The 23100-nt window shown below is 47.3% G+C and overlaps 2 protein-coding genes across 2 annotated transcripts; one reads left to right on the top strand and one right to left on the bottom strand.

Moving 5' to 3' along the window:
• The first annotated feature begins 532 nt into the window (after window positions 1-532).
• On the top strand, window positions 533-12748 carry chga (chromogranin A). Its single transcript, XM_055232071.1, has 9 exons — window positions 533-841; window positions 1123-1172; window positions 3152-3245; window positions 4148-4228; window positions 4299-4355; window positions 4759-4974; window positions 7980-8257; window positions 9552-9704; window positions 10539-12748. Exons 1-9 carry the CDS (start codon window positions 796-798, stop codon window positions 10641-10643), a joined length of 1080 nt encoding a protein of 359 aa, XP_055088046.1. The 5' UTR covers window positions 533-795; the 3' UTR covers window positions 10644-12748.
• Window positions 12749-15962: 3214 nt separating this feature from the next.
• On the bottom strand, window positions 15963-19791 carry ccn2a (cellular communication network factor 2a). Its single transcript, XM_033990836.2, has 5 exons — window positions 19436-19791; window positions 19012-19228; window positions 18339-18593; window positions 17709-17920; window positions 15963-17431 (listed from the first exon to the last, which is right to left on the bottom strand). The coding sequence occupies exons 1-5, from the start codon at window positions 19493-19495 to the stop codon at window positions 17135-17137; spliced, it is 1041 nt and encodes a 346-aa protein (XP_033846727.2). The 5' UTR covers window positions 19496-19791; the 3' UTR covers window positions 15963-17134.
• Between the last annotated feature and the right edge of the window lie 3309 nt (window positions 19792-23100).

Raw genomic sequence — 23100 nt, 5'->3', positions numbered from 1 at the left:
GAGTCAGTGGCGCCCTCTGCTGGTGGTGCAGAGTCAGTGGCGCCCTCTGCTGGTGGTGCAGAGTCAGTGCTTTTTGAGCTGCTTTTACCACAAAAATCAGATAAACCAGCCTCACCTCATTAAGACAAAACGACGGCATCTCCATGGAAACAGGATGGTGGACCCTCTATTAGAAGTTACACGGTGCATCTTTAAAATTGGCAAATAAAAAGGTGATATGTTCATGTGCAGAACGAAAACGCTAAACAAGATAAATTATGTCTGATCTGTTAAATAAACTAATTTATTATTATTATTATTATATTATTTATATAATAATAAAACACATTTGAAACAGGCTCAAACTCAAAACCTCAGAACACAGGAGATTTTAAGGTTTAATCTAATACAGATAAATGACCCGATAACCTTCATATAACCGGGCCCCGGGGGGCCCCGGGGGGCGAGCCTCTCTTCTGCCCGCTGTGACGTCACTTCCTTGGCTCTCTCTCCTTTAAAACCCTCCGGAGCCGCGCGGAGCCTCGGTGGATCCGGAGCGCGCGGAGCGGACGAGTCCGTTTGACCGAAGCAAAGACACCGGGGACCGGACCCAGCCGGACAGAGACACCAGGGACCGGACAGAGACGTCAGGGACCGGACAGAGACACCAGGGACCGGACAGAGACACCAGGGACCGGACACAGCCGGACAGAGACACGGACGTTTGGATCAGAATGCGCCTCTGAAATCACCGCAGAATCACCGACAGGAGGAGACTGTGACACTGCGCTGTGTCTGGAGGGTTTTTCTGACACGATGATCTGCAGCGCGCTCCTTCTGTTCACAGCGCTGTCCACCAGCGGTAAGAAAATACATTAAAATATTTCTACAATAAATAAATGATATAAATAAACCCAGACTGATGAGTTCAGCACCAAGGACAGCGGCTCTGAGCCGAGACGCAGTTTGTCCAGAAAGAGCCGGATCATTTAAACAAACTCAGATGATTTAAGATTTATATAAATATATATAAAGATATAAAAGTAGATAAAGATAAACATGTACATAAACATGTACATAAACATGTACATAAACATGTACATAAACATGTACATATAATCAATACATTTGCTCTGTTTGCAGTCAAGTCACTGCCGATGACTCCGAGTCATCAGGAGAGTGAAGACGTCAAGGTAAAACACAAGATTCATGTTTGTACCAGTCCCTCATCCAGTCCTGGTTTAGTCCTGGTTTAGTCCTGGTTTAGTCCTGGTTTAGTCCCTGACTTTTACTTTCACTTGTCAGACGTGCTTTAGATCTGGATTGTCTCTGCAAACTAATAATGACAATACAAATATTTAACTGTGCACTCACACTCACGTATTATATAGACCCCGTCTGTCTCTGCCTGTCCCTGTCTGTCTCTGTCTGTCCCTGTCTGTCTCTGTCTGTCTGTCCCTGTCTGTCTCTGTCTCTGTCTGTCTCTGTCTGTCCCTGTCTGTCTCTGTCCCTGTCTGTCTGTCTGTCTCTGTCTGTCTGTCTCTGTCTCTGTCCATATCTGTCTGTCTCTGTCTGTCCCTGTCTGTCCATGTCTGTCTGTCTCTGTCTGTCCCTGTCTGTCCATGTCTGTCTGTCTCTGTCTGTCTCTGTCCCTGTCTATCTCTGTCCCTGTCTGTCTCTGTCTGTCCCTGTCTGTCCCTGTCTGTCTCTGTCTGTCTCTGTCTGTCCATGTCTGTCTGTCTCTGTCTCTGTCTGTCCCTGTCTGTCTCTGTCTGTCTCTGTCCCTGTCTATCTCTGTCCCTGTCTGTCTCTGTCTGTCCCTGTCTGTCCCTGTCTGTCCCTGTCTGTCTGTCCATGTCTGTCTCTGTCTCTGTCTGTGGTTCTTGTGCAGTGTTAAACGTTTGAACACAGCAGTTTCTGCTCAAGGCCAGATGGAGGAGGAGGTGTTTCTCTCTGTCACTCTCTCTCTCTCTCTCTCCTTTTACTTCTCTTCTTCCTCACTCTCTCTTCTTTATCTTTCTCACTCTCTCCTCTTGTCTCTCCCTCCCTCTTTCTCTCTTTCACGCTGTCTGTTTCTTCTCTCTCCTCTCCTCTCTTTCTCTCTCCTCCCTTTCTCTCTCTATTTTCTTCTCTCTTTCTCTCCATCTGTTTCACACATTTGGAGCTGTTACACTTTTAGTATCAAATCAAACATTTAAATATTTCTGTATAATTCTGTTTTTCCTCTCTCTCTCTCTCCTCCTCTTCTCTCTCTCCCCTCTTCTCTCTCTCCCTCCTCTTCTCTCTCTCTCTCTTTTGCTCCCTCCTCTTCTCTCTCTCCCTCCTCTTCTCTCTCTCTCTCTTTCGCTCCCTCCTCTTCTCTCTCTCCCTCCTCTTCTCTCTCTCTCCCTCCTCTCCTCTCTCTCCTCTCCTCTCTCTCTCTCCTCCTCTCCTCTCTCTCGCCTCCTCTTCTCTCTCCTCCTCTTCTCTCTCCTCCTCTTCTCTCTCCTCCTCTTCTCTCTCTCTCCTCCTCTTCTCTCTCTCTCCCTCCTCTTCTCTCTCTCCTCCTCTTCTCTCTCTCTCCCTCCTCTTCTCTCTCCTCCTCTTCTCTCTCTCTCCCTCCTCTTCTCTCTCTCCTCCCCCCCTCTCTCTCCCTCCTCTTCTCTCTCCTCCTCTTCTCTCTCTCTCCCTCCTCTTCTCTCTCCTCCTCTTCTCTCTCTCCTCCTCTTCTCTCTCTCTCCTCCTCTTCTCTCTCTCTCCCCCCTCTTCTCTCTCTCTCTCTCCCCTCTTCTCTCTCTCTCTGTCCCTCTCTTCTTCTCTCTTTCTCTCCATCTGTTACACTTTTAGTATCAAATCAAACTCAGATTTAACTGTTTCTGTGATTCTGTTTTTCTAAACGACTTTATACTCTGGGGTTTTTCACTTTTACGTCGCTTTATTTCCCAAAAACAAACTGCCGTCGTGTCCTTTGGCACGACACTTTGCCTCCTGTGTTAATGTGGAGTGCGGCGAGAGCGGCCGATGGTGCACATGTACAGTGGAGGCTAAAAACAGGAGCTGCTGACGTTAAAGTGGGAGGAGTCTGGTGAAGGTGAAGCACCTCCTGGATCTCCACCTGATGACATCACCAGGTGGCACTAGGTGAAATCCGTCTGAGACTAATTTAAAATCTCATTTGTTTTGTTTGTTTCAGGTGGTGAAGTGCATCGTGGAGGCTTTGGCCGACGTGCTGTCCAAGCCCCGCCCCCTGCCCGTCAGTCAGGACTGTCTGCTCACGCTCACCACCGGTAACAACATGACACCATCACCACGGCAACGACAACATGACACCATCACCACGGCAACGACAACATGACACCATCACCACGGCAACGACAACATGACACCATCACCACGGCAACGACAACATGACACCATCACCACGGCAACGACAACATTATATACTGGATTAACTAATGAACTAATCACCATGGTAACAGAGTCAGACTCCATCCATTCTATTTTTTTATACTAAACAAACATCACACTCAACACCATCACCACTGGAATCTTCCACACTACTGCATTTAGCTCACCTATCTCCATGGAGACAGATAAGCCAAGTTACAGGTCAGAACTGTGGGGAGGCGAGCCCCCTCATAGTGAGGATGTAATAATAGATAAGATTAATGCCATACTGTGGAACATTCCCGTCACGTTTTCCTTATTTTACTGAAATTAGTTTATTTGGGTCAGTCATGATGCAGAGTGTACAGTTATTCAGAAAGTATCACCATGGCAACGACATCAGACTGTACCATCCTCAGTGACGTCCGCATCACCATGGCAACGACATCACACTGTACCATCCTCAGTGACGTCCACATCACCATGGCAACGACATCAAACTGTACCATCCTCAGTGACGTCGCATCGCCGTGTGGAATGTGCAGTGTTTATTTTGACCCTTCTGTGACCCCAGCCCTTTGAGACGATGTAATGATCCTCTGACTATGATCTTTTTACATCAGGTTGAATCACGTCACAAACAAATAAAAACTTAAATAAATGTCTCTGTAGGAAAATTAAATCACATTTAATCACAGTAGATGAGTGTTTGGTTTGCCCAGAACCAGCCTGAGCAACAGTTTTACACCTGAATTTAGACCTACATTTTATTTAGTTTTATATTAATGTTTGTTTTTTACAGACGAGCGTCTTGCTGTGATTCTTCGGCACCAGAACTTCCTGAAGGAGCTGCAGGAGGTCGCTCTTGGAGGCGGGCTTGACGGTTTGTGTCTGGACCTGGAAATGTTATGTTAACAAACTTTAATGAAATAAAACTTTTATGATTTTATTAGGCCAGAAGGAAACTGAAGAAGAGCCTCCTCTCCAGCAGGGGGCAGACGACAGCCCAGGTGAGACCAACAACATTTAACTGACACAAAGTTACACACGTCCAAGCAGCAGGGCTCAAAATACACACATTTAAAGGGCATATGTTTAGACCTGGTCTAGTCCCGGTCTAGTCCCGGTCTAGTCCTGGTTAATGTCCCTGTCCCTTTAAGTCCCCATAACAGTCCCTCTGCTCTCACATACCTCCCCTTTAAGTCCCTCTGCTCTCACATACCTCCCCTTTAAGGCCCTCTGCTCTCACATACCTCCCCTTTAAGGCCCTCTGCTCTCACATACCTCCCCTTTAAGGCCCTCTGCTCTCACATACCTCCCCTTTAAGGCCCTCTGCTCTCACATACCTCCCCTTTAAGGCCGATGGTAAAATCGATGAGTTCGAGTAAATGAAAGTGTTTTTTTTCTCCACAGATCGATCGATGCTGCAGTCGGTGGGAGGGCCAGGAGAACGATCGATACTGTCCCAGGAGAGGAGGGGCTCAGGGGGGGAGGAGAGAAGGAGGTCAGGGGGGAGAGGGGAGGACAGGACGGGTGGGGAGGTCCAGGACGTCCCAGAGGAGGAGAGGGGAGAAGAGGAGGAGCAGAGGAGGGAGGAGAGCCAGAAGAGAAGGACCAAGGAGAAGAAAGGTATAGGCTGCACTCAGGTGACATCACAAACAGTTAAACTGGTATCGAATATCGACACCGATACTGAAGAATGAGCTGGATCAAGTATCGGTTCCATATCGGTTCAGTTGATTCTTGGTTGGGCTCTTGTTGGATGTAATAAGTTTATTTACAGAACATCTCATAATGTTTTTTTTCTTTTGTTCATCCAAAGCTTTAGTCTGAGACAAGTTCACTGTGTTTAAGAGACATGTCTCTGGTATCGGTTCATATCGAGTATCAGCACATTCTTAAAGTCAAAATATCAGTATTGAAACTGAAAGAGCTGGATCGGTGCATCCTTAATCACAACAGAAGTTGTCGTTAAACCTGAAACAGGTCAGAATTCTCAGGTGGAATAGTTTCTTAAATGGAGAAGCTGAGGAGGCTGGTGCTTCTGCTGCTGCGGTGCATGCAGAGAGGGTGCATTTATGTGAAAGAGCAGAGTGGTGATTGGTGCAGAGCCAAAGGCAGCGGGATGTGATTGGCCGACAGTGACAGGAGGTTGAATTTACACTTTAGTTTCAAAACACAGAATAATTGTGACTGAACCATTTGAGTAAAATTTAAACTCGTCCAGAAGAATCTGAAACACAGTTTGTGAAAAGAAGTGAGTGTGATGTGACTCACAGTGTCATAGCAACCAAAGAGCCAATCAGGAGTCAGGCTGTTGAAGGTAACGCCTCTTCCCTCTGGCAGGTTAGTTTTGTCTATTTATATAATCTGTGTTCTGAACAAAGTGAAGAATCACAGTCAGGTCTAAACCAGAGTTTGATGTCGTGGATGAAATGATGATCAAAATGGCCGCCTTTGTGATTGGCTGATCATGTGGCAAGTTGTGCCGGAGAGTTCTGACCCTCCAGTTCAAGACTTGGACATCAGCTCCAGAGCACTCTGAATAATGAAAGAGGAGGAGGAAGAGAGTGAGGGAGGAGGAGAGGAGGAGACCACTCTTTATAATGAAACAAAGAGAGCCAGCTGGAGTGGGGCCCAGGAGAGGAGAAAGATGGAGGGTAGGAGAGAGGAGGACAGTTTATGTTTCTTTGTTTCTGTGGCTCATCTGAAACTCTCCACAGACTGAACTCCACAGTAAACATGAGAATGACATGAAGCTTAAAGCTCCAATGTTGCAGAGACGTGTCAGCCAAGACAGTCCCACAACATCCAGAGACTTGAGGGACTCGGGACGGATCTCATCCACCCCTGGATCCTAGACACCGAGGAGCTTTAACCACCTCAGTGACTTCAGCCAGGGTGATGGACGAGTCCACCTCCGAGTCCACCTCCGAGTCCACCTCAGAGTCCACCTCAGAGTCCACCTCCGAGTCCACCTCAGAGTCCACCTCAGAGTCCACCTCAGAGTCCACCTCAGAGTCCACCTCAAAGTCCTCAAACTCCGCTTCCTCCTCTGAAGTTTGAGGAGGTCCTCAAAGTCTTTCCACCGTCCGACAACATCCCCAGTCGAGGTCAGCAGCTCCACTCACTGTGAACAGTGTTGGTGAAGCACTGCTTCCTCCTCCTGAGGCGTCGGACGGTTTTCCAGAATCTCTTTGAGTCCGTCCGATAGTCCTCCTCCACGGCCTCCCCAAACTCTTCCCAACCCCGAGTTTTTGCCTCTGACCGCACGAGCCACGGCACGCTTGGTACTCATCAGCTGCCTCAGGAGTCCCACGAGCCAACAAGGCTCGATGGGACTCTTTCTTCAGCCATCCCTTACTTCCAGTGTCCACCACCGGGTTCAGGGGTTGGCGCCATGACAGACATCGCAGACCTTATGACCACAGCTACGAGCGGCCGCATGAACAATAGAGGTGGAGAACATGGCCCACTCAGAGTCCATGTCCCCAGCCTCCTCCAGGATCAGGGAGAAGTTCTCCCAGAGGTGAAGACCCCCCTGACAGAGGGCTCACTCAGACGTTCCCAGCAGAACCTCACGATACACCTGGACCTGCCAGGTCTGTCCTTCCTCCTCCACCAGCGGATTCAACTCCCCACCAGGTGGTGCTCTACAGCTCAGCCCCTCTCTTCACCCGAGCGTCCAAGACACGTGGCCGGAGGTCAGATGACACGACAACACAGTCGATCATCGACCTCTGACCTGGAGTGTCCCGGTGCCTCGTGCACTGATGGACCTTGTGTTGGACATGGTGTTTGTTTTGGACAAACTGTGACTCGTTCTATTGTTGTTCTGTTATTGTTCTGTTGAGCAACAACAGAACAACAACAGAACAATAACAAAACAACAACAAAACAACACAGAACAACAAAACAACAACAAAACAATAACACCACTCGTGTTCAGATCAGGGAGGACGTTCTTCCAGATCACGCCCCTCCAGGTGTCACTGTCATTACCCACATGGGCGTTGAAGTCCCCCAGTACTCCAAGGAGAGCGGGTACTCTGCACTGCTGTTTGGCCCATAGGCCGACACAACAGTGAGAGACTTGTCCCCGACCCGGAGGCGCAGGGACGTGACCTTCTCGTTCACCAGCTGAGGCTGAGCTGTGGAGCAATAAGCCGCCAACAACATAACTCCCAGGATCATTCGGGCTCAAACTGTTCCACCACGTTAAGGTGGTGGTTTGAGGACGGGTTAAAGTGGTGGTGTTAGCTAAAGCTAGCTCTTTTTTCTCCTCATTAAAGCTCATTTAAGGTGGTGGTGTTTGCTAAAGCTGTTCTCCTCAGTACAGTTTGTATAAAGTCAGTAGTTCAGCGGCTCATTTGAATTCTAGACCTGGAGCTTTCATCATTTGTCTGAGTGCTTCTGTCGCAGTGCCAAAGTCCACCTCCAGGGAGCGCCACATCACTCACAGCTGTCAGGACAAACACTAGAATCACTCGTCCATCAGTGTTTCACAGAGTAACAGAGTAACAGAGTACACAGAGTAACAGAGTAACAGAGTAACAGAGTACACAGAGTATCATTCCCTCTGTGGGGTCAGATTCATCTCTGTTCTCACTCTGCAAATGTTTTTATGCTTCCAGGTTCTGAACACAGTGAAAAGAAAGAGAAAAAACAGGAGAGAGAAGAGGAGAGAGGAGGAGACAAAAGAGGAGAAGAGGAGAGAGGAGGAGACAAAAGAGGAGAAGAGGAGAGAGGAGGAGACAAAAGAGGAGAAGAGGAGAGAGAGGAGGCGTCCAGTTTGCATTCACTCAAACTGGAGGAGAAGAGAGAGAGAGACAAGAAGAGAGGAGGAGAGGAGAAGAGAGGAGAGAAGAGGAGTGGACTGAAGCTGTGGAGCAAAAGAGCCCAGATCACACAGGTAAACATCAGAGTCATGTGGGTGGAGGAGGTGGGTCCAAAGTCATGTGGGTGGAGGAGGAGGCGGGTCCAGAGTCATGAGGGTGGAGGAGGAGGCGGGTCCAGAGTCATGTGGGTGGAGGCAGGTCCAGAGTCATGTGGGTGGAGGAGGAGGCGGGTCCAGAGTCATGTGGGCGGAGGAGGAGGGGGGTCCAGAGTCATGTGGGTGGAGGCAGGTCCAGAGTCATGTGGGTGGAGGCGGGTCCAGAGTCATGTGGGTGGAGGAGGAGGCAGGTCCAGAGTCATGTGGGCGGAGGAGGAGGTGGGTCCAGAGTCATGTGGGTGGTGGCGGGTCCAGAGTCATGTGGGCGGAGGAGGAGGGGGGTCCAGAGTCATGTGGGTGGAGGAGGCGGGTCCAGAGTCATGTGGGTGGAGGAGGAGGCGGGTCCAGAGTCATGTGGGCGGAGGAGGAGGCAGGTCCAGAGTCATGTGGGCGGAGGAGGAGGTGGGTCCCGAGTCATGTGGGTGGAGGCGGGTCCAGAGTCATGTGGGCGGAGGAGGCGGGTCCAGAGTCATGTGGGTGGAGGAGGAGGCGGGTCCAGAGTCATGTGGGTGGAGGAGGAGGCGGGTCCAGAGTCATGTGGGCGGAGGAGGAGGCAGGTCCAGAGTCATGTGGGTGGAGGAGGCGGGTCCAGAGTCATGTGGGTGGAGGAGGAGGCGGGTCCAGAGTCATGTGGGCGGAGGAGGAGGCGGGTCCAGAGTCATGTGGGTGGAGGAGGAGGCGGGTCCAGAGTCATGTGGGCGGAGGAGGAGGGGGGTCCAGAGTCATGTGGGTGGAGGCAGGTCCAGAGTCATGTGGGTGGAGGCAGGTCCAGAGTCATGTGGGTGGAGGCAGGTCCAGAGTCATGTGGGTGGAGGCAGGTCCAGAGTCATGTGGGTGGAGGCAGGTCCAGAGTCATGTGGGTGGAGGAGGAGGAGGAGGCAGGTCCAGAATCATGTGGGTGGAGGAGGCGGGTCCAGAGTCATGTGGGCGGAGGAGGCGGGTCCAGAGTCATGTGGGCGGAGGAGGAGGCGGGTCCAGAGTCATGTGGGCGGAGGAGGAGGTGGGTCCAGAGTCATGTGGGTGGAGGCGGGTCCAGAGTCATGTGGGTGGAGGAGGAGGCGGGTCCAGAGTCATGTGGGCGGAGGAGGAGGCGGGTCCAGAGTCATGTGGGCGGAGGAGGAGGTGGGTCCAGAGTCATGTGGGTGGAGGCGGGTCCAGAGTCATGTGGGTGGAGTCTTTGTTATAATAAACTGATTTCTGGTCTGATTTTCAGGTTCTGAAAAAATCCGGTGAAGAGAAAAACCTGCATCACTCAAAGGAAATGACAAAACAGGAAGTGAACGCAGAGAGGCGGAGCCCGGAGGAGGAGGAGCTACAGTTGATCGTCCGCACCGCCGCGGAGGAAGAGGGCAGCGGCAACAAGAAGGTCAGACTGTGCAGCTCTGGGGTTGTGATGCTAACAGGAGGCACTTCTCTGTCTGAAGCACAGTCACAGTTTAATCTGAGCTTTGTGTGTGTGTGTGTGTGTGTGTGTATGTGTGTATGGGGGTGTGTATGTGTGTGTGTAGGGGTGTATGTGTGTGTGTATGTGTGTATGGGGGTGTGTAAGTGTGTGTGTAGGGGTGTGTGGGGGTGTGTAGGGGGGGGTGTGTGTGTATGTGTGTATGTGTGTGTATGTGGGGGTGTGGGGGTGTGTAGGGGTGTGTGTGTGTGTGTATGTGTGTGTATGTGGGGGTGTGGGGGTGTGTAGGGGTGTGTGTGTGTGTGTATGTGTGGGGGTGGGGGTGTATGTGTGTATGGGGGTGTGTATGTGTGTGTGTATGTGTGTATGTGTGTGTATGTTTCAGATTCAGTTTCAAGATTCAAATAGAAAAAGTGAATAATTTAAATAATGAATTATTCATGATCCCTCCTTTTTCTCCTGCCCTCTCTCTCCTCCCTCCTCCCTCTCTCTCTCCTCCCTCCTCCCTCTCTCTCTCCTCCCTCCCTCCTCCCTCTCTCTCCTCCCTCCCTCCTCTCTCCTCCCTCTGTCCTCTCTCCCCCCCTTCTCCTCCCTCCTCCCTCCCTCCCCCCCTCTCTCCTCCCTCCTCCCTCCCTCCCCCCCTCTCTCCTCCCTCCCTCCTCCCTCTCTCCTCCCTCCCTCCTCCCTCCCTCCTCTCTCCTCCCTCCCTCCCTCCTCCCTCTCTCTCCTCCCTCCCTCCTCTCTCCTCTCCCCCCCCCTCTCCTCTCCTCTCCTCCCCCCTTCCTCCCTCTCTCTCAGGAGTCGGACATACAGAGTCTTGCGTCTCTGGAGTCAGAGTTGGAGCGTGTTGCTCAGAGGCTGCATGTGCTCAGTGGTGCAGACAGGGGGCAGAAACGAGCCTGAAACAACAAACACTTTATCCAAACACACTGGACTGTGAGTTAAAATGACCTGAATGTTTCGCAGTATGGCATTAAACTCACCTGGATCTCAGGAAGGAGATTGCTTATTGTTCTTACTGTGAGGGAACTCGCCTCTCCACAGATCTGACCTGTAACTTGACGCGGGAGATAGATGCGTTTAATCTGAAGATGAATCACAGCTGAATCTCCCAGAGTTCAGATGGGCGTGATTGACAGGTGGATAAGCCAATCAGAGACAGACGTGAGAGAAGCTTAAACTCTGAAGTGACCAATGAGCTCCGTCGCTTCAGACGCATCACTGAAATACACAGATCTGATTGGACGATCACGTACAGAACATACACAGATCAGTGAGTTTAATGCCAAGCTGTGGAACATTCCAGCAGGTAAAGCAAAAGAATCTCCATGGAGACAAACAGCTGGTGGAGCCTGACACCAGAAAAATGTAAGTGTACCTTTAATTCTTTAGAAATTTAAAAATTCAAAATAAAAATAGAAAAAAAAAATATTGAAAAAAAAGGTCCATGTTTTAAAGAACACGCTCTGCATTATCTGTGCTGTAGCTGAGGTTAGCGACGACATGCTAACAGAAGCATGCTAGTGCTGATATGCTAACAGAAGAATGCTAACAGAAGCATGCTAGTGCGATATGCTAACAGAAGAATGCTAACAGAAGTATGCTAGTGCTCACATGCTAACAGAGCAGAAGGTCACAGAAATGCTCAGATTTGTTTTGTAAACATAAAAACATGAACTTTTACCTGTGATGTAACAATCCTGGAAAATTTAAAGCTTAAGACTTAAACAAGGATTGAAGCGAAAACAAAACCAAACACAGGTTTGTTTTAGATGAGACTGTTACAGCACAAATTAAACCCAAAAACTTCAAATCTGCAAAAAAAGTTTTGAAAGTTGTATTTGAAATTTGAAAAAAACAAATTTAAAAATTAACAAATATTCAAACAAATATAAACTCTGCTCTAAAGTCATTTTAACTCACACACACACACATACACACAAACACACACACCCCCACACACACACACACCCACCCCCACACACCAACACGCACACACACACACACACCCATACACACACACACCTACACACACACCCCTACACACAAACACACACCCCCCCACACACCCACACACACCTACACACAAACACACACACATACACACAAGTACACCCCCCCTACACACAAACACACACCAACACACACACACACACACATACAGCCTGTGTGTGTGTAGCTTAGATTAGCATAAATGCTACGTTTCAAATGAGCTAATGACAAACGTTTAAAAAACTCAGTTTTTAAAGACAAAGTTTCAGGTTAAACACGTTTCTGTTTTCAGCTTCAGCGTTTTTTAAACTCTGAGATAAAACGCCACAGAAACATGTCAAAGTTTCTTGTGCTTGGTGTTCGTCTCCATGGTGATGTCATCCTTTACTTGGAATGTTCCACAGTGCGGCTTTAAAATGATGTATTTCCTTCAGTCACAGATGTTTTTCTGCTGATTGTGAGCGGGCTCGCCTCTCTGCAGATTCGACCTGTAACTTTGTCTAGTCTGCTTGTTTACATGGAAACGCATGTGTTTAATGCCATACTGTGGAACATTCCAGACAAAGCAATATGATCTCCATGGATACAAGCACTTCACCAGAAAAGTCCCAGAGTGCAGCTTTAATAATGAAAGAAAAAACTAAAACAGGATTAAAACTCACGACGTCATGAAAAATCTGGAAAAAGTACAACTCTTCATCAGGAGGAAGACTTTTGTGATGACAGTGTTTAGTTTTGTGTTTCTGTTTGAAAGAGGCAAAAAAATGTTTGATTTTATTTAAATTCAGAGAAATCTGAATCACACTTTGATGATGTAACGAATCATAACAACCATAATCAAAACGTTTCAGATGAAGATGTCACTTCTGAATAGTTTTAGTTCCTCCAAACTAACTGCATGTTCCACTCGTGTTTCACTGAGACCGCGGCTCTGAAACGGCTCAGTCACAGCCGCTTCATCGTCAGGCCAAGACAAAAGCATCGCTCTCAGATCAGAGGCTGCTTCAAATGTTTAAAGATGAAATAATAGAAATAAAATACTTTTCTTTTGTGTAAATGTGTTGTGTGTTTTTGTCTATGCTGTAAGAAACCTGTCAAACTTTAGAACTCTGTAAAAACACTGTTCTATAAATGTGAGCTGTGAGTCTGCGAGTGTGGATAATAATAATAATAATAATAGTAATAATAATAATAATAATAATAATAATAATAATAATAATAATAATAATAATAATAATAATAATAATAATAGTCCTCACTTGTGACTGGGACCTGTTGTGTTTCAGATCCAGTTGAAACCAGACGTTTACACACACTCTATAAAAACACACACTTTCTCTGTTTGACATGAATCAGACTAAACTTTTCCTGTTTTAGGTGAATTAGGATCATCAAAATTATTTCTGTTTATTAAATGTCAGAATAATGAGAGAGGGATTTTTAAGAACATTTTTTCAAAGTCAGAAGTTCACACACATTTCATTAGTATTTGTCCCATTTCCTTTAAACTGTGTGACTTGGGTCAAATGTTTTGGATTTCCTTCCACAAACTTCTCACAATAGTTGTCTGGAGTTTTGTCCCATTCGTCCGGACAGAACTGGTAACTGAGTCCAGTTTGTGTCCGTCTCACTCGCACAGGCCTTTTCAGGTCTGTTCATACATTTTCAATAGAACTGAGATCAGGACTTTGTGATGGACACTCCAGAACATTGACTTTGTTATACTTAAGTCACTTTGTTATCCTTAAGTCTATTTGTTATCCTTAAGCCTCTTTGTTATCTTTAAGCCTCTTTGTCATCCTTAAGCCTCTTTGTTATCCATAAGCCTCTTTGTTATCCTTAAGCCTCTTTGTCATCCTTAAGCCTCTTTGTCATCCTTAAGCCTCTTTGTCATCCTTAAGCCTCTTTGTTATCCTTAAGCCTCTTTGTTATCCTTAAGCCTCTTTGTCACCAGTTTGGCCGTATGTTTCAGGTCATTGTCCATTTGAAGACCCATTTGTTGCTTTAACTTCCTGCTGATGTGTTGAGATGTTGCTTCAGTTTTTCCACATAATGTTCTTTCCTCCTGATGCATCTGTTTTGTGAAGTGCACCAGTCCCTCCTGCAGCAAAACAGCCCCACGACACGATGCAGACACCCCCGTGTTTCACAGGTGGGATGGTGTTTCTCAGGCCTTTTTCCTCCAAACATAACGAGGCTCATTCTGGTCAAACAGTTCAGTTTCACTTTGTTCAGACACAGGACATGTCTCCAAACATGAAGCTCTTTGTCCCTGTGCATTTACAAACTGTCCTCTGTGTTTTTTCTGTTTCTTTTGGAGTCATGTCTTCTTCCTGCAGAGTGTCCTTTTTTCTGTTTCTTTTGGAGTCATGTCTTCTTCCTGCAGAGTGTCCTTTCAGTCCATGTCCTCAGTCCTCGTTTCACTGTGGATAATGACACACTCTTACAGCTTCAGCAGCTTCTTCTCCAGGTCTTTTTCTTTTGTTCTTGTGTTGATCATTTCAGACCAAAGTTCGTTCGTCTCTGGGACACGTGTCCTTCCTGAGCGGTGTGACGCTGGACAGTCCCATGGTCTTTATACTTGTGTTTAATTGTTTGAACGTGGCTCCTTCAGGAGGAAACTGCACCGAGGATGAACCAGACTGAAGCAGGTCCACAGTTCACTTCATGATGTTTGGGCTGATTCTTTTGACTTTCCCCTGATGTTACACAAAGAAGCAGAGTGTTTCAGGAGTGTTTCAGACACATCCACAGGTGAGTCTCTGATTAACTCAGATGTGTCAATAAACCAATCAGAAGCTTTCAAACAAATGACATCATCATCTGGGTTTTCTCAGATTTTTAAAAGTCATAAAAATGTTCCTGACTGTGAACGTCTGACTCATGAAAAATGTTCTTAAAAATCTTTCTCTCATTATTTTGACATTTAACAAATAGAAATAGTTTTGTTAATCCAAATGGACCTAAAACAGGAAAAGTTTATTCTTTTTCATGTCCGTGTCTTTTTTCTACAGTGTAAACGTCCGGCTCTTGGGCAGATTGTGTTAAACTAGAGCTACAGACAGAGCAGTGCTTACAGTTAGCATCACACCCCCTCAGCCCAAGTGTCAGTCACAAACAGACCCTCCCCCAGAGGCCAGCAGGGGGCAGCGTTTCACCTCCTGTGAAAAGGCCCGAGTCAGAGAGATGATTCAGATGCCCTCCCATCCTCCTACACTTGATTCAGATGCCCTCCCATCCTCCTACTGACTGTCCCTGATGTCGCGTTGTGTCAGATGCCCTCCCAGATCTTGAGGTGTGTATTTTCATTTTAAATTTCACTCCTGCAGGTTTCACACTGATGAGGACGTCCTTATGTCCTTTAAACCTGAAAAAGTCACATGTTTTAGGTCAAACTCAGGGTGGAGTTTTAATGAACTCTAAACTGGTCAGAGGAAAGGCCCTGATGCCCTCCCTGAGCTTCAGCTGTGTCAGATCTACTGTACTGCTGTGTTTAATTATAGAGTGTTTCTTTGTTTGATCATCAAGAAGTGCGCTGTTAGCATGTTAGTTGTTGGCATTCTCTGTTGTGTGAAGTGCTTATAAACTCATCGTGGTGAGTCATTAGGATGTTCTGACGAGGTCAGTGAGGAGGAACAAACTCCATCTGTTTGAGTCTCGACTCGATGTTCAGAACGTGTGAAGTTGATGTTTTTAAAAACACTGAAAACTCATCAGCTTCAGTTTGTATAAAAATATAACTTTTTATTTCCAGCTACAAAGTTAAACATGTAACATCTGAGTCACATTTCTCAATAAAATAAAACAAATATAACAGTAAAAATACTTAAGTTAAACTGTACAGGATTTACATATTTACACTGTACAAAGACATGAGCTCCGTTCTTCCATGTGTCAGAAAATAAAACTTTTGCTTCGGTTTTTGTTTCAAAGCCGATTCCGTTTCAGTCAGTGCTGTGGCAGATTCCCGCCGTGTTTCAGCTGCGTCTCCGTGTGGCGTTTGGACGGAATTCTCAGGTCACATGTTACATTTTTGGAATTTTTAAAGGTCATTTTCATTTCGAGTTCCATCTCCACAAACACTAAACCAGATCTAAACCTGAGGTTTAAACTGGGTCTAAACCAGGTCTAAAATGTTACTAAATAATAATAATTTCAGATCTAAACCTGGACTAAAACAGGTCTAAATCAAGTCCACAAACAAAATAAACACACATCTTTATTTGGACAAAACCAGGTCTAAACCAGGTCTATTCATAGTCTAAACCAGGTCCAGACCAGGTCCAGACCAGGTCCAGACCAGGTCTAAACCAGGTCCAGACCAGGTCCAGACCAGGTCTAAACCAGGTCCAGACCAGGTCCAGACCAGGTCTAAACCAGGTCCAGACCAGGTCTAAACCAGGTCTAAACCAGGTCCAGACCAGGTCTATCCCAGGTCTAAACCAGGTCTAAACCAGGTCCAGACCAGGTCTATCCCAGGTCTAAACCAGGTCCAAACCAGGTCTATCCCAGGTCTAAACCAGGTCCAAACCAGGTCTATCCCAGGTCTAAACAGGTCCGGGTCTCTCACACACAGAGCACATTGAGGTGCTGGACACTGGGCTCTTTGAGGGCTGTTTGCAGAGGGGAGGGGCGGCTCCTCCAGCTGCGTTCGCTCTTTAGCTCGTTAGCTTGTTAGCTTGTTAGCTCTCAGTCTGTAAATGGAGGGCGGGGCTGTTTTTGGACACCTCTTTGAGACCAGGGTCAAGGTTTAGATGAAGTTTCAGAAGAACAAGGCCTTCACTTCACTGCAGAAACATCGACACCAGTTCAAATGACTCGGGAATGTGGAGTCGTTTTAACGAGGCGGGTTTAAGATGTTTACTTTTCTACCAGTGACTCACTGGCCATACCGAAGAAGTCAAAACTACTCCATTCCAGTGATCTTAACAGTATGAGCTGGTCCCGTTTGCATTGTTCAGATGGACGGCAGTAGGTTGTTCAAAGTCAAATAGTGCAGAGTCTTTTGGAGCTGCTAAGCAACTCTCTGTCTGAGTTTTGGCTGGAAAAACTCCAGCAGTAAAAAAATATATAAATATAGCACTTTGGCTATTTCCACGCTTCCTACACTACAAAAAAGAGCACGCACTTTAGCTTAAAACGCCTCAGAGTCTTGAGTTTGACTCGTTTGAATGCAGTTACGTGTTAGGCTTGGTTTGATGAGGTTGTGGCCGTTTTACTCTCGGCCAAGTGAAAAATTAGGATTAACTCCAGTAACAGTGTTAATCCAAACTAAACTCAACACTACTCAAGATTCTGAAGTCGTCTTAAGCAGGTCCAGGTCGTTTTTGCAGCGTCTGAAGCTCGTGAGATGTTTAGGTTCAAGTGTTCAGCTGCCCGTCGTCTGGAGATGTCTGAGCGTCTTAGGCCATGTCTCCGATCATCTTCTTGTAGTACATGGACTCAAAGATGTCGTTCTCGCCGGGGCAGTTGTAATGGCACGCACACGACTTGATGAACATCATGTGCTTCTTCATGACCTGCCCGTCCTGACACTTAAACTCCATGGGGAGGGTGGTGGTCCTGTGGGGGGTGCAGCACCGCCCGTCCAAACACACGCCACAGAACTTGGGCCGGTACGATTTGGTCGTGGTGCAGCCGGAAATCTCAAACTTCATTGGTTTGGAGACTCTGGGCGTTCGGATGCACTTTTTACCTTTCTGTAAAATCAGACACAAAATATGTAAATATGTGAATAAAAGTTAAAAGGACTTAAGAATCTTGAGAAGTTTTAACTTAATCAGAACTGTTTTCTTTTTTAGTCCTAAACCAGGTCTAAATCGAGACTAAACCAGGACTAAAGTAGGTAGGTTTTGGTCAGCATTTATCTGAAGTCTATTTTAAAATAACTCATTAAATCCATCAGAACTTCTCCAGACCCTTGAGTCCTTAAACTCTGGTAAACAGTGTTTTTTCCACAGTATCTGCAGCACTCACCCTGATGCTCTGCTCCATCTGAGACTCGCACGGCCTCACCATGCACAGCCGCGTCTGCTTCTCCAGGCGGCAGTCGCGGTTGTCGTTGGTGACGCGGGTTGAGATGCCGAGGCCGCAGGTCTTAGAACAGGCGCTCCATTCGGTGGTTTGGACCAGGCAGTTCTCCCTCATCAACGAAAGATCAGGTCCATAAGTCTCCTCCTCTCTGTACGCTGCAAACACAAAGTCATGTGATTAGTATCAGTGCGTTTCTACACACAAAACAAAAACCCTCATCTACAGAAACGACTCTGCAAAATAACAGTGAACTTAAGTGGAATTCACCATTTCGACTGTTTATGAAGTTTTAATATTGTTTCCTTGTACAGTCACATGACCTGCGCCTCAAACTCTACCTCAGTTTAGAATTTAAATCTCGAGATGTTGTGATTATTTTGTTTGTAGTTTATTTATTATACTTAGATTAATCCATGTTTTGAAAACTTTACTTCAAGTAGTTACGAGTCAAATGTTAAAAGTTTTACACTCCTGAAACCAGGACCTGGCTCCATAGGGGGCGCTGCAGCCTCATTTTATAAAGTCAGTGTAACTAATGTTTCTGAGGTGTAATAAACTGAAAATGTGGCTCACCGGGCAGGACCGAGCCCATGAAGGGGTCCGTGTACTTGGGCGTGTCGCAGACCCACTCTTCGCAGCACTTCCCAGGGACCTTGACCCGTCTGGGCATGGGGCAGTCGGGGCTGGGGAGGCGGACGTCCATGGAGCACAGAGGGACGCAGCCAACAGCGCCATCTAGGCACGTGCACTGGTATTTACAGCTGCTCTGGAAGCTCTCTCCGCTCTTGTACACCATCCCATTGAAAACACATGTGGCTCCTTCTCTGGCTGTGAACACGACACCAGGTTTTCAACTTTAATTTGAATCATTTTTACTTTAAAAAAAAACTCTGAGAGCTGAGACTTTGGTCTGTGGTTCAGTTTTGACCATGAGTGGAACTGGCCTGAGTTCAGATTACTTCGGTTTTTGAGTCTTTTTTTTTTACAAGTTTAATTCATTTTACCACTTTGGCTCTGCAAATGTTTTATCTTTTTAAAAAGTCTCACTGTTTTCGCCTTTGTCTGAGCTGAATTATCTGTGTAAGAAGAAAATGAAATAACTGTTTTGTATGTAATTTCTCAAAACTGAAAAACTCGACTCTATCAAATGTAACTCTTCAAACATATGAGATCACTCAACAGTTTGAGTCATTTTACTCTTTTACTCAGTATTTTCTTCATGATATTTGGACATTTCCAGACTCACCGGTGCAGACGCCGATCCTCCGGTTGATGGGCGCTCCAAAGTCGCAGTAGAGGCCTTTGTGAGGGTCGCACACGTCTCTCTCTGTGCAGAGTTCGCCCATTTGTTTGGCACAGACTCTGCAGCACCCACAACCGTCCAGCACCAGACTGACCCCCGGGGGGCACTGTGGAGGCGCGGAGGGGCAGCTGCACTGACCGCTGCACTCCTGACCCGCAGCCTTAACAACAAAACACAACATTTAGTGTAAAAATTCAGAATGTGACTTAAAAAAATGACACAACTTATGATTTTGTGATTTTTTTTATGTTCAGTGTCTTATATAAAATTTAGTTCTGAAATTTTACACAAATTGGTTAAAACTGAGCACATTTCTGAACAAAATCCCACGTTTTGTGAAGTAGAATACAGTGTAGAATGAACTTACCAGATGTGACAACACGAGGCACAGAAACGGCACCAAAATCCTCATTGTGACGGTGGCCATCTTCAGAACTTTAAGGTTTTTGGTTCAGTTGTTGGATCTTCTCAATGAAGTTTGAGTCGTTTGCTCTGATCAAATCGATCTCTAGTCTCTCGTCTCCCGTCGTCCGAGTCTCCGTAGAGTTTCTTTAAAGTCGTGGTTGTGGAGGCCGGGTCCAGCGTGGTGTGTTCTGAGGATTGGAGCAGATCTCTGGGGTTTTTATAGCTCAGCGCGGCCTGGAGGTGCCAGCCCTGGACAAACACGCACATTCTTGGCATTCTTTCCTGGCTTCGTGACCCCCTCTCCCCAGACAGACACATTCCTCCTGTCTGAAAGAGAGGGCTGAGCTCCAAACAACACCACCCACCTACTCCACTCTCCCTCCTCCTCTCCCTCCTCCTCTACATCCTACTCTCTCCCCATTACCCCTGCTTAGTCTCCCTCCTTCTTCCTCTCTTTACCTTCTTCTCTTCCTCTTCTCTCTACTCATATTCATTCTCTCTCCCTCTCTTTCCTCTCCTTTTCTTTCACTCATTCTTCCTCTCTCTCCTCCCTGCCTTCTGCCTTCATCTTTTTTCTCTCCCTCTTTTTCTACCTCCACTCTGACCTTCTCTGTCTTTTGTTTACTCTTTTCTTTCTCTCTCCTCACTCGTTCTACACCTGTTTTCCCCACTCCATTTCTCTCTTTCTCTTGTTCACCTTTTTTTTCTCTCCCTCCTTCTCTCACTCTTGTTTCATTCATACTTTCACCTCCATCCTCTCTCTCTCTCTCTCTGTTTACGTTCACTCCTCTCTCTCATTTCTTCTTTCTCTCACCTTCTTTTTCTCTATCCCACCCCCTTTCTCTCCCTCTCTCAGCTCTCTCGCTCTTTGCCTTCTCTTCCTCTTTCATCCCTCTTTCATCCCGCAGGACCCCACACTGTGAATTCCTTTGCTGTGACTTCATGACGGACAGCCGGGACCTATAAATATTAATTTGAAAAAAGCCGAAAGCGGCGTTCGTGGCTCAGTTCAAAGGAAAGCATTAGAGGAGGTTACGGTAAAAGTCTCTTCAAACAATGAGCCACTGTAAAAGTGTGAAAACATGAGTTTCAACGCCAAAAAAGCAGTCAAACCTGTGTCCACATATTTAAACAAGTCTGAACCAGAGTCAAACCCACGTCCTCACGTTCAAACGCCTCTAAAACAGAGTCGAACCCACGTCCTCACGTTCAAACGCCTCTAAAACAAGAGTTGAACCCACGTCCTCACGTTCACATGCCTCTAAAACAAGAGTCGAACCCACGTCCTCACGTTCAAACGCCTCTAAAACAAGAGTCGAACCCACGTCCTCACGTTCAAACGCCTCTAAAACAAGAGTCGAACCCACGTCCTCACGTTCAAACGCCTCTAAAACAAGAGTCGAACCCACGTCCTGACGTTCAAACGCCTCTAAAACAAGAGTCGAACCCACGTCCTCACGTTCACACGCCTCTAAAACAAGAGTCGAACCCACGTCCTCACGTTCACACGCCTCTAAAACGGAGTCGAACCCACGTCCTCACGTTCACACGCCTCTAAAACAAGAGTCGAACCCGCGTCCTCACGTTCAAACGCCTCTAAAACAAGAGTCGAACCCACGTCCTGACGTTCAAACGCCTCTAAAACAAGAATCGAACCCACGTCCTGACGTTCAAACGCCTCTAAAACAAGAATCGAACCCGCGTCCTCACGTTCAAACGCCTCTAAAACAAGAGTCGAACCCACGTCCTCACGTTCAAACGCCTCTAAAACGGAGTCGAACCCACGTCCTCACGTTCACACGCCTCTAAAACAAGAGTCGAACCCGCGTTTCACGTTCAAACGCCTCTAAAACAAGAGTCGAACCCGCGTCCTCACGTTCAAACGCCTCTAAAACAGAGTCGAACCCGCGTCCTCACGTTCAAACGCCTCTAAAACAGAGTCGAACCCGCGTCCTCACGTTCAAACGCCTCTAAAACAGAGTCGAACCCGCGTCCTCACGTTCAAACGCCTCTAAAACAAGAGTTGAACCCACGTCCTCACGTTCACATGCCTCTAAAACAGAGTCGAACCCACGTCCTCACGTTCAAACGCCTCTAAAACAGAGTCGAACCCGCGTCCTCACGTTCACACGCCTCTAAAACAGAGTCGAACCCGCGTCCTCACGTTCAAACGCCTCTAAAACAAGAGTCGAACCCACGTCCTCACGTTCAAACGCCTCTAAAACAAGAGTCGAACCCACGTCCTCACGTTCAAACGCCTCTAAAACGGAGTCGAACCCACGTCCTCACGTTCACACGCCTCTAAAACAAGAGTCGAACCCGCGTCCTCACGTTCAAACGCCTCTAAAACAAGAGTTGAACCCACGTCCTCACGTTCACACGCCTCTAAAACAGAGTCGAACCCACGTCCTCACGTTCAAACGCCTCTAAAACAGAGTCGAACCCACGTCCTCACGTTCACACGCCTCTAAAACAAGAGTCGAACCCACGTCCTCACGTTCACACGCCTCTAAAACAGAGTCGAACCCGCGTCCTCACGTTCAAACGCCTCTAAAACAAGAGTCGAACCCACGTCCTCACGTTCAAACGCCTCTAAAACAAGAGTCGAACCCACGTCCTCACGTTCAAACGCCTCTAAAACGGAGTCGAACCCACGTCCTCACGTTCACACGCCTCTAAAACAAGAGTCGAACCCACGTCCTCACGTTCAAACGCCTCTAAAACAAGAGTCGAACCCACGTCCTCACATTCAAACGCCTCTAAAACGGAGTCGAACCCGCGTCCTCACGTTCACACGCCTCTAAAACAAGAGTCGAACCCGCGTCCTCACGTTCAAACGCCTCTAAAACAAGAGTTGAACCCACGTCCTCACGTTCACATGCCTCTAAAACAGAGTCGAACCCACGTCCTCACGTTCAAACGCCTCTAAAACAGAGTCGAACCCACGTCCTCACGTTCACACGCCTCTAAAACAGAGTCGAACCCGCGTCCTCACGTTCAAACGCCTCTAAAACAAGAGTCGAACCCACGTCCTCACGTTCAAACGCCTCTAAAACAAGAGTCGAACCCACGTCCTCACGTTCAAACGCCTCTAAAACGGAGTCGAACCCACGTCCTCACGTTCACACGCCTCTAAAACAAGAGTCGAACCCGCGTCCTCACGTTCAAACGCCTCTAAAACAAGAGTCGAACCCACGTCCTCACGTTCACACGCCTCTAAAACAGAGTCGAACCCACGTCCTCACGTTCAAACGCCTCTAAAACAAGAGTCGAACCCACGTCTTCACGTTCAAACGCCTCTAAAACAAGAGTCGAACCCACGTCCTCACGTTCACACGCCTCTAAAACAAGAGTCGAACCCACGTCCTCACGTTCAAACGCCTCTAAAACAGAGTCGAACCCACGTCCTCACGTTCAAACGCCTCTAAAACAAGAGTCGAACCCACGTCCTCACGTTCAAACGCCTCTAAAACAGAGTCGAACCCGCGTCCTCACGTTCACACGCCTCTAAAACAGAGTCGAACCCGCGTCCTCATGTTCAAACGCCTCTAAAACAAGAGTCGAACCCACGTCCTCACGTTCAAACGCCTCTAAAACAAGAGTCGAACCCACGTCCTCACGTTCACA

This window comes from Periophthalmus magnuspinnatus, chromosome 24 (assembly GCF_009829125.3).
Source record: "Periophthalmus magnuspinnatus isolate fPerMag1 chromosome 24, fPerMag1.2.pri, whole genome shotgun sequence".
NCBI lineage: Eukaryota > Metazoa > Chordata > Actinopteri > Gobiiformes > Gobiidae > Periophthalmus > Periophthalmus magnuspinnatus.
This window is presented reverse-complemented; position numbering and strand designations above follow the sequence as displayed.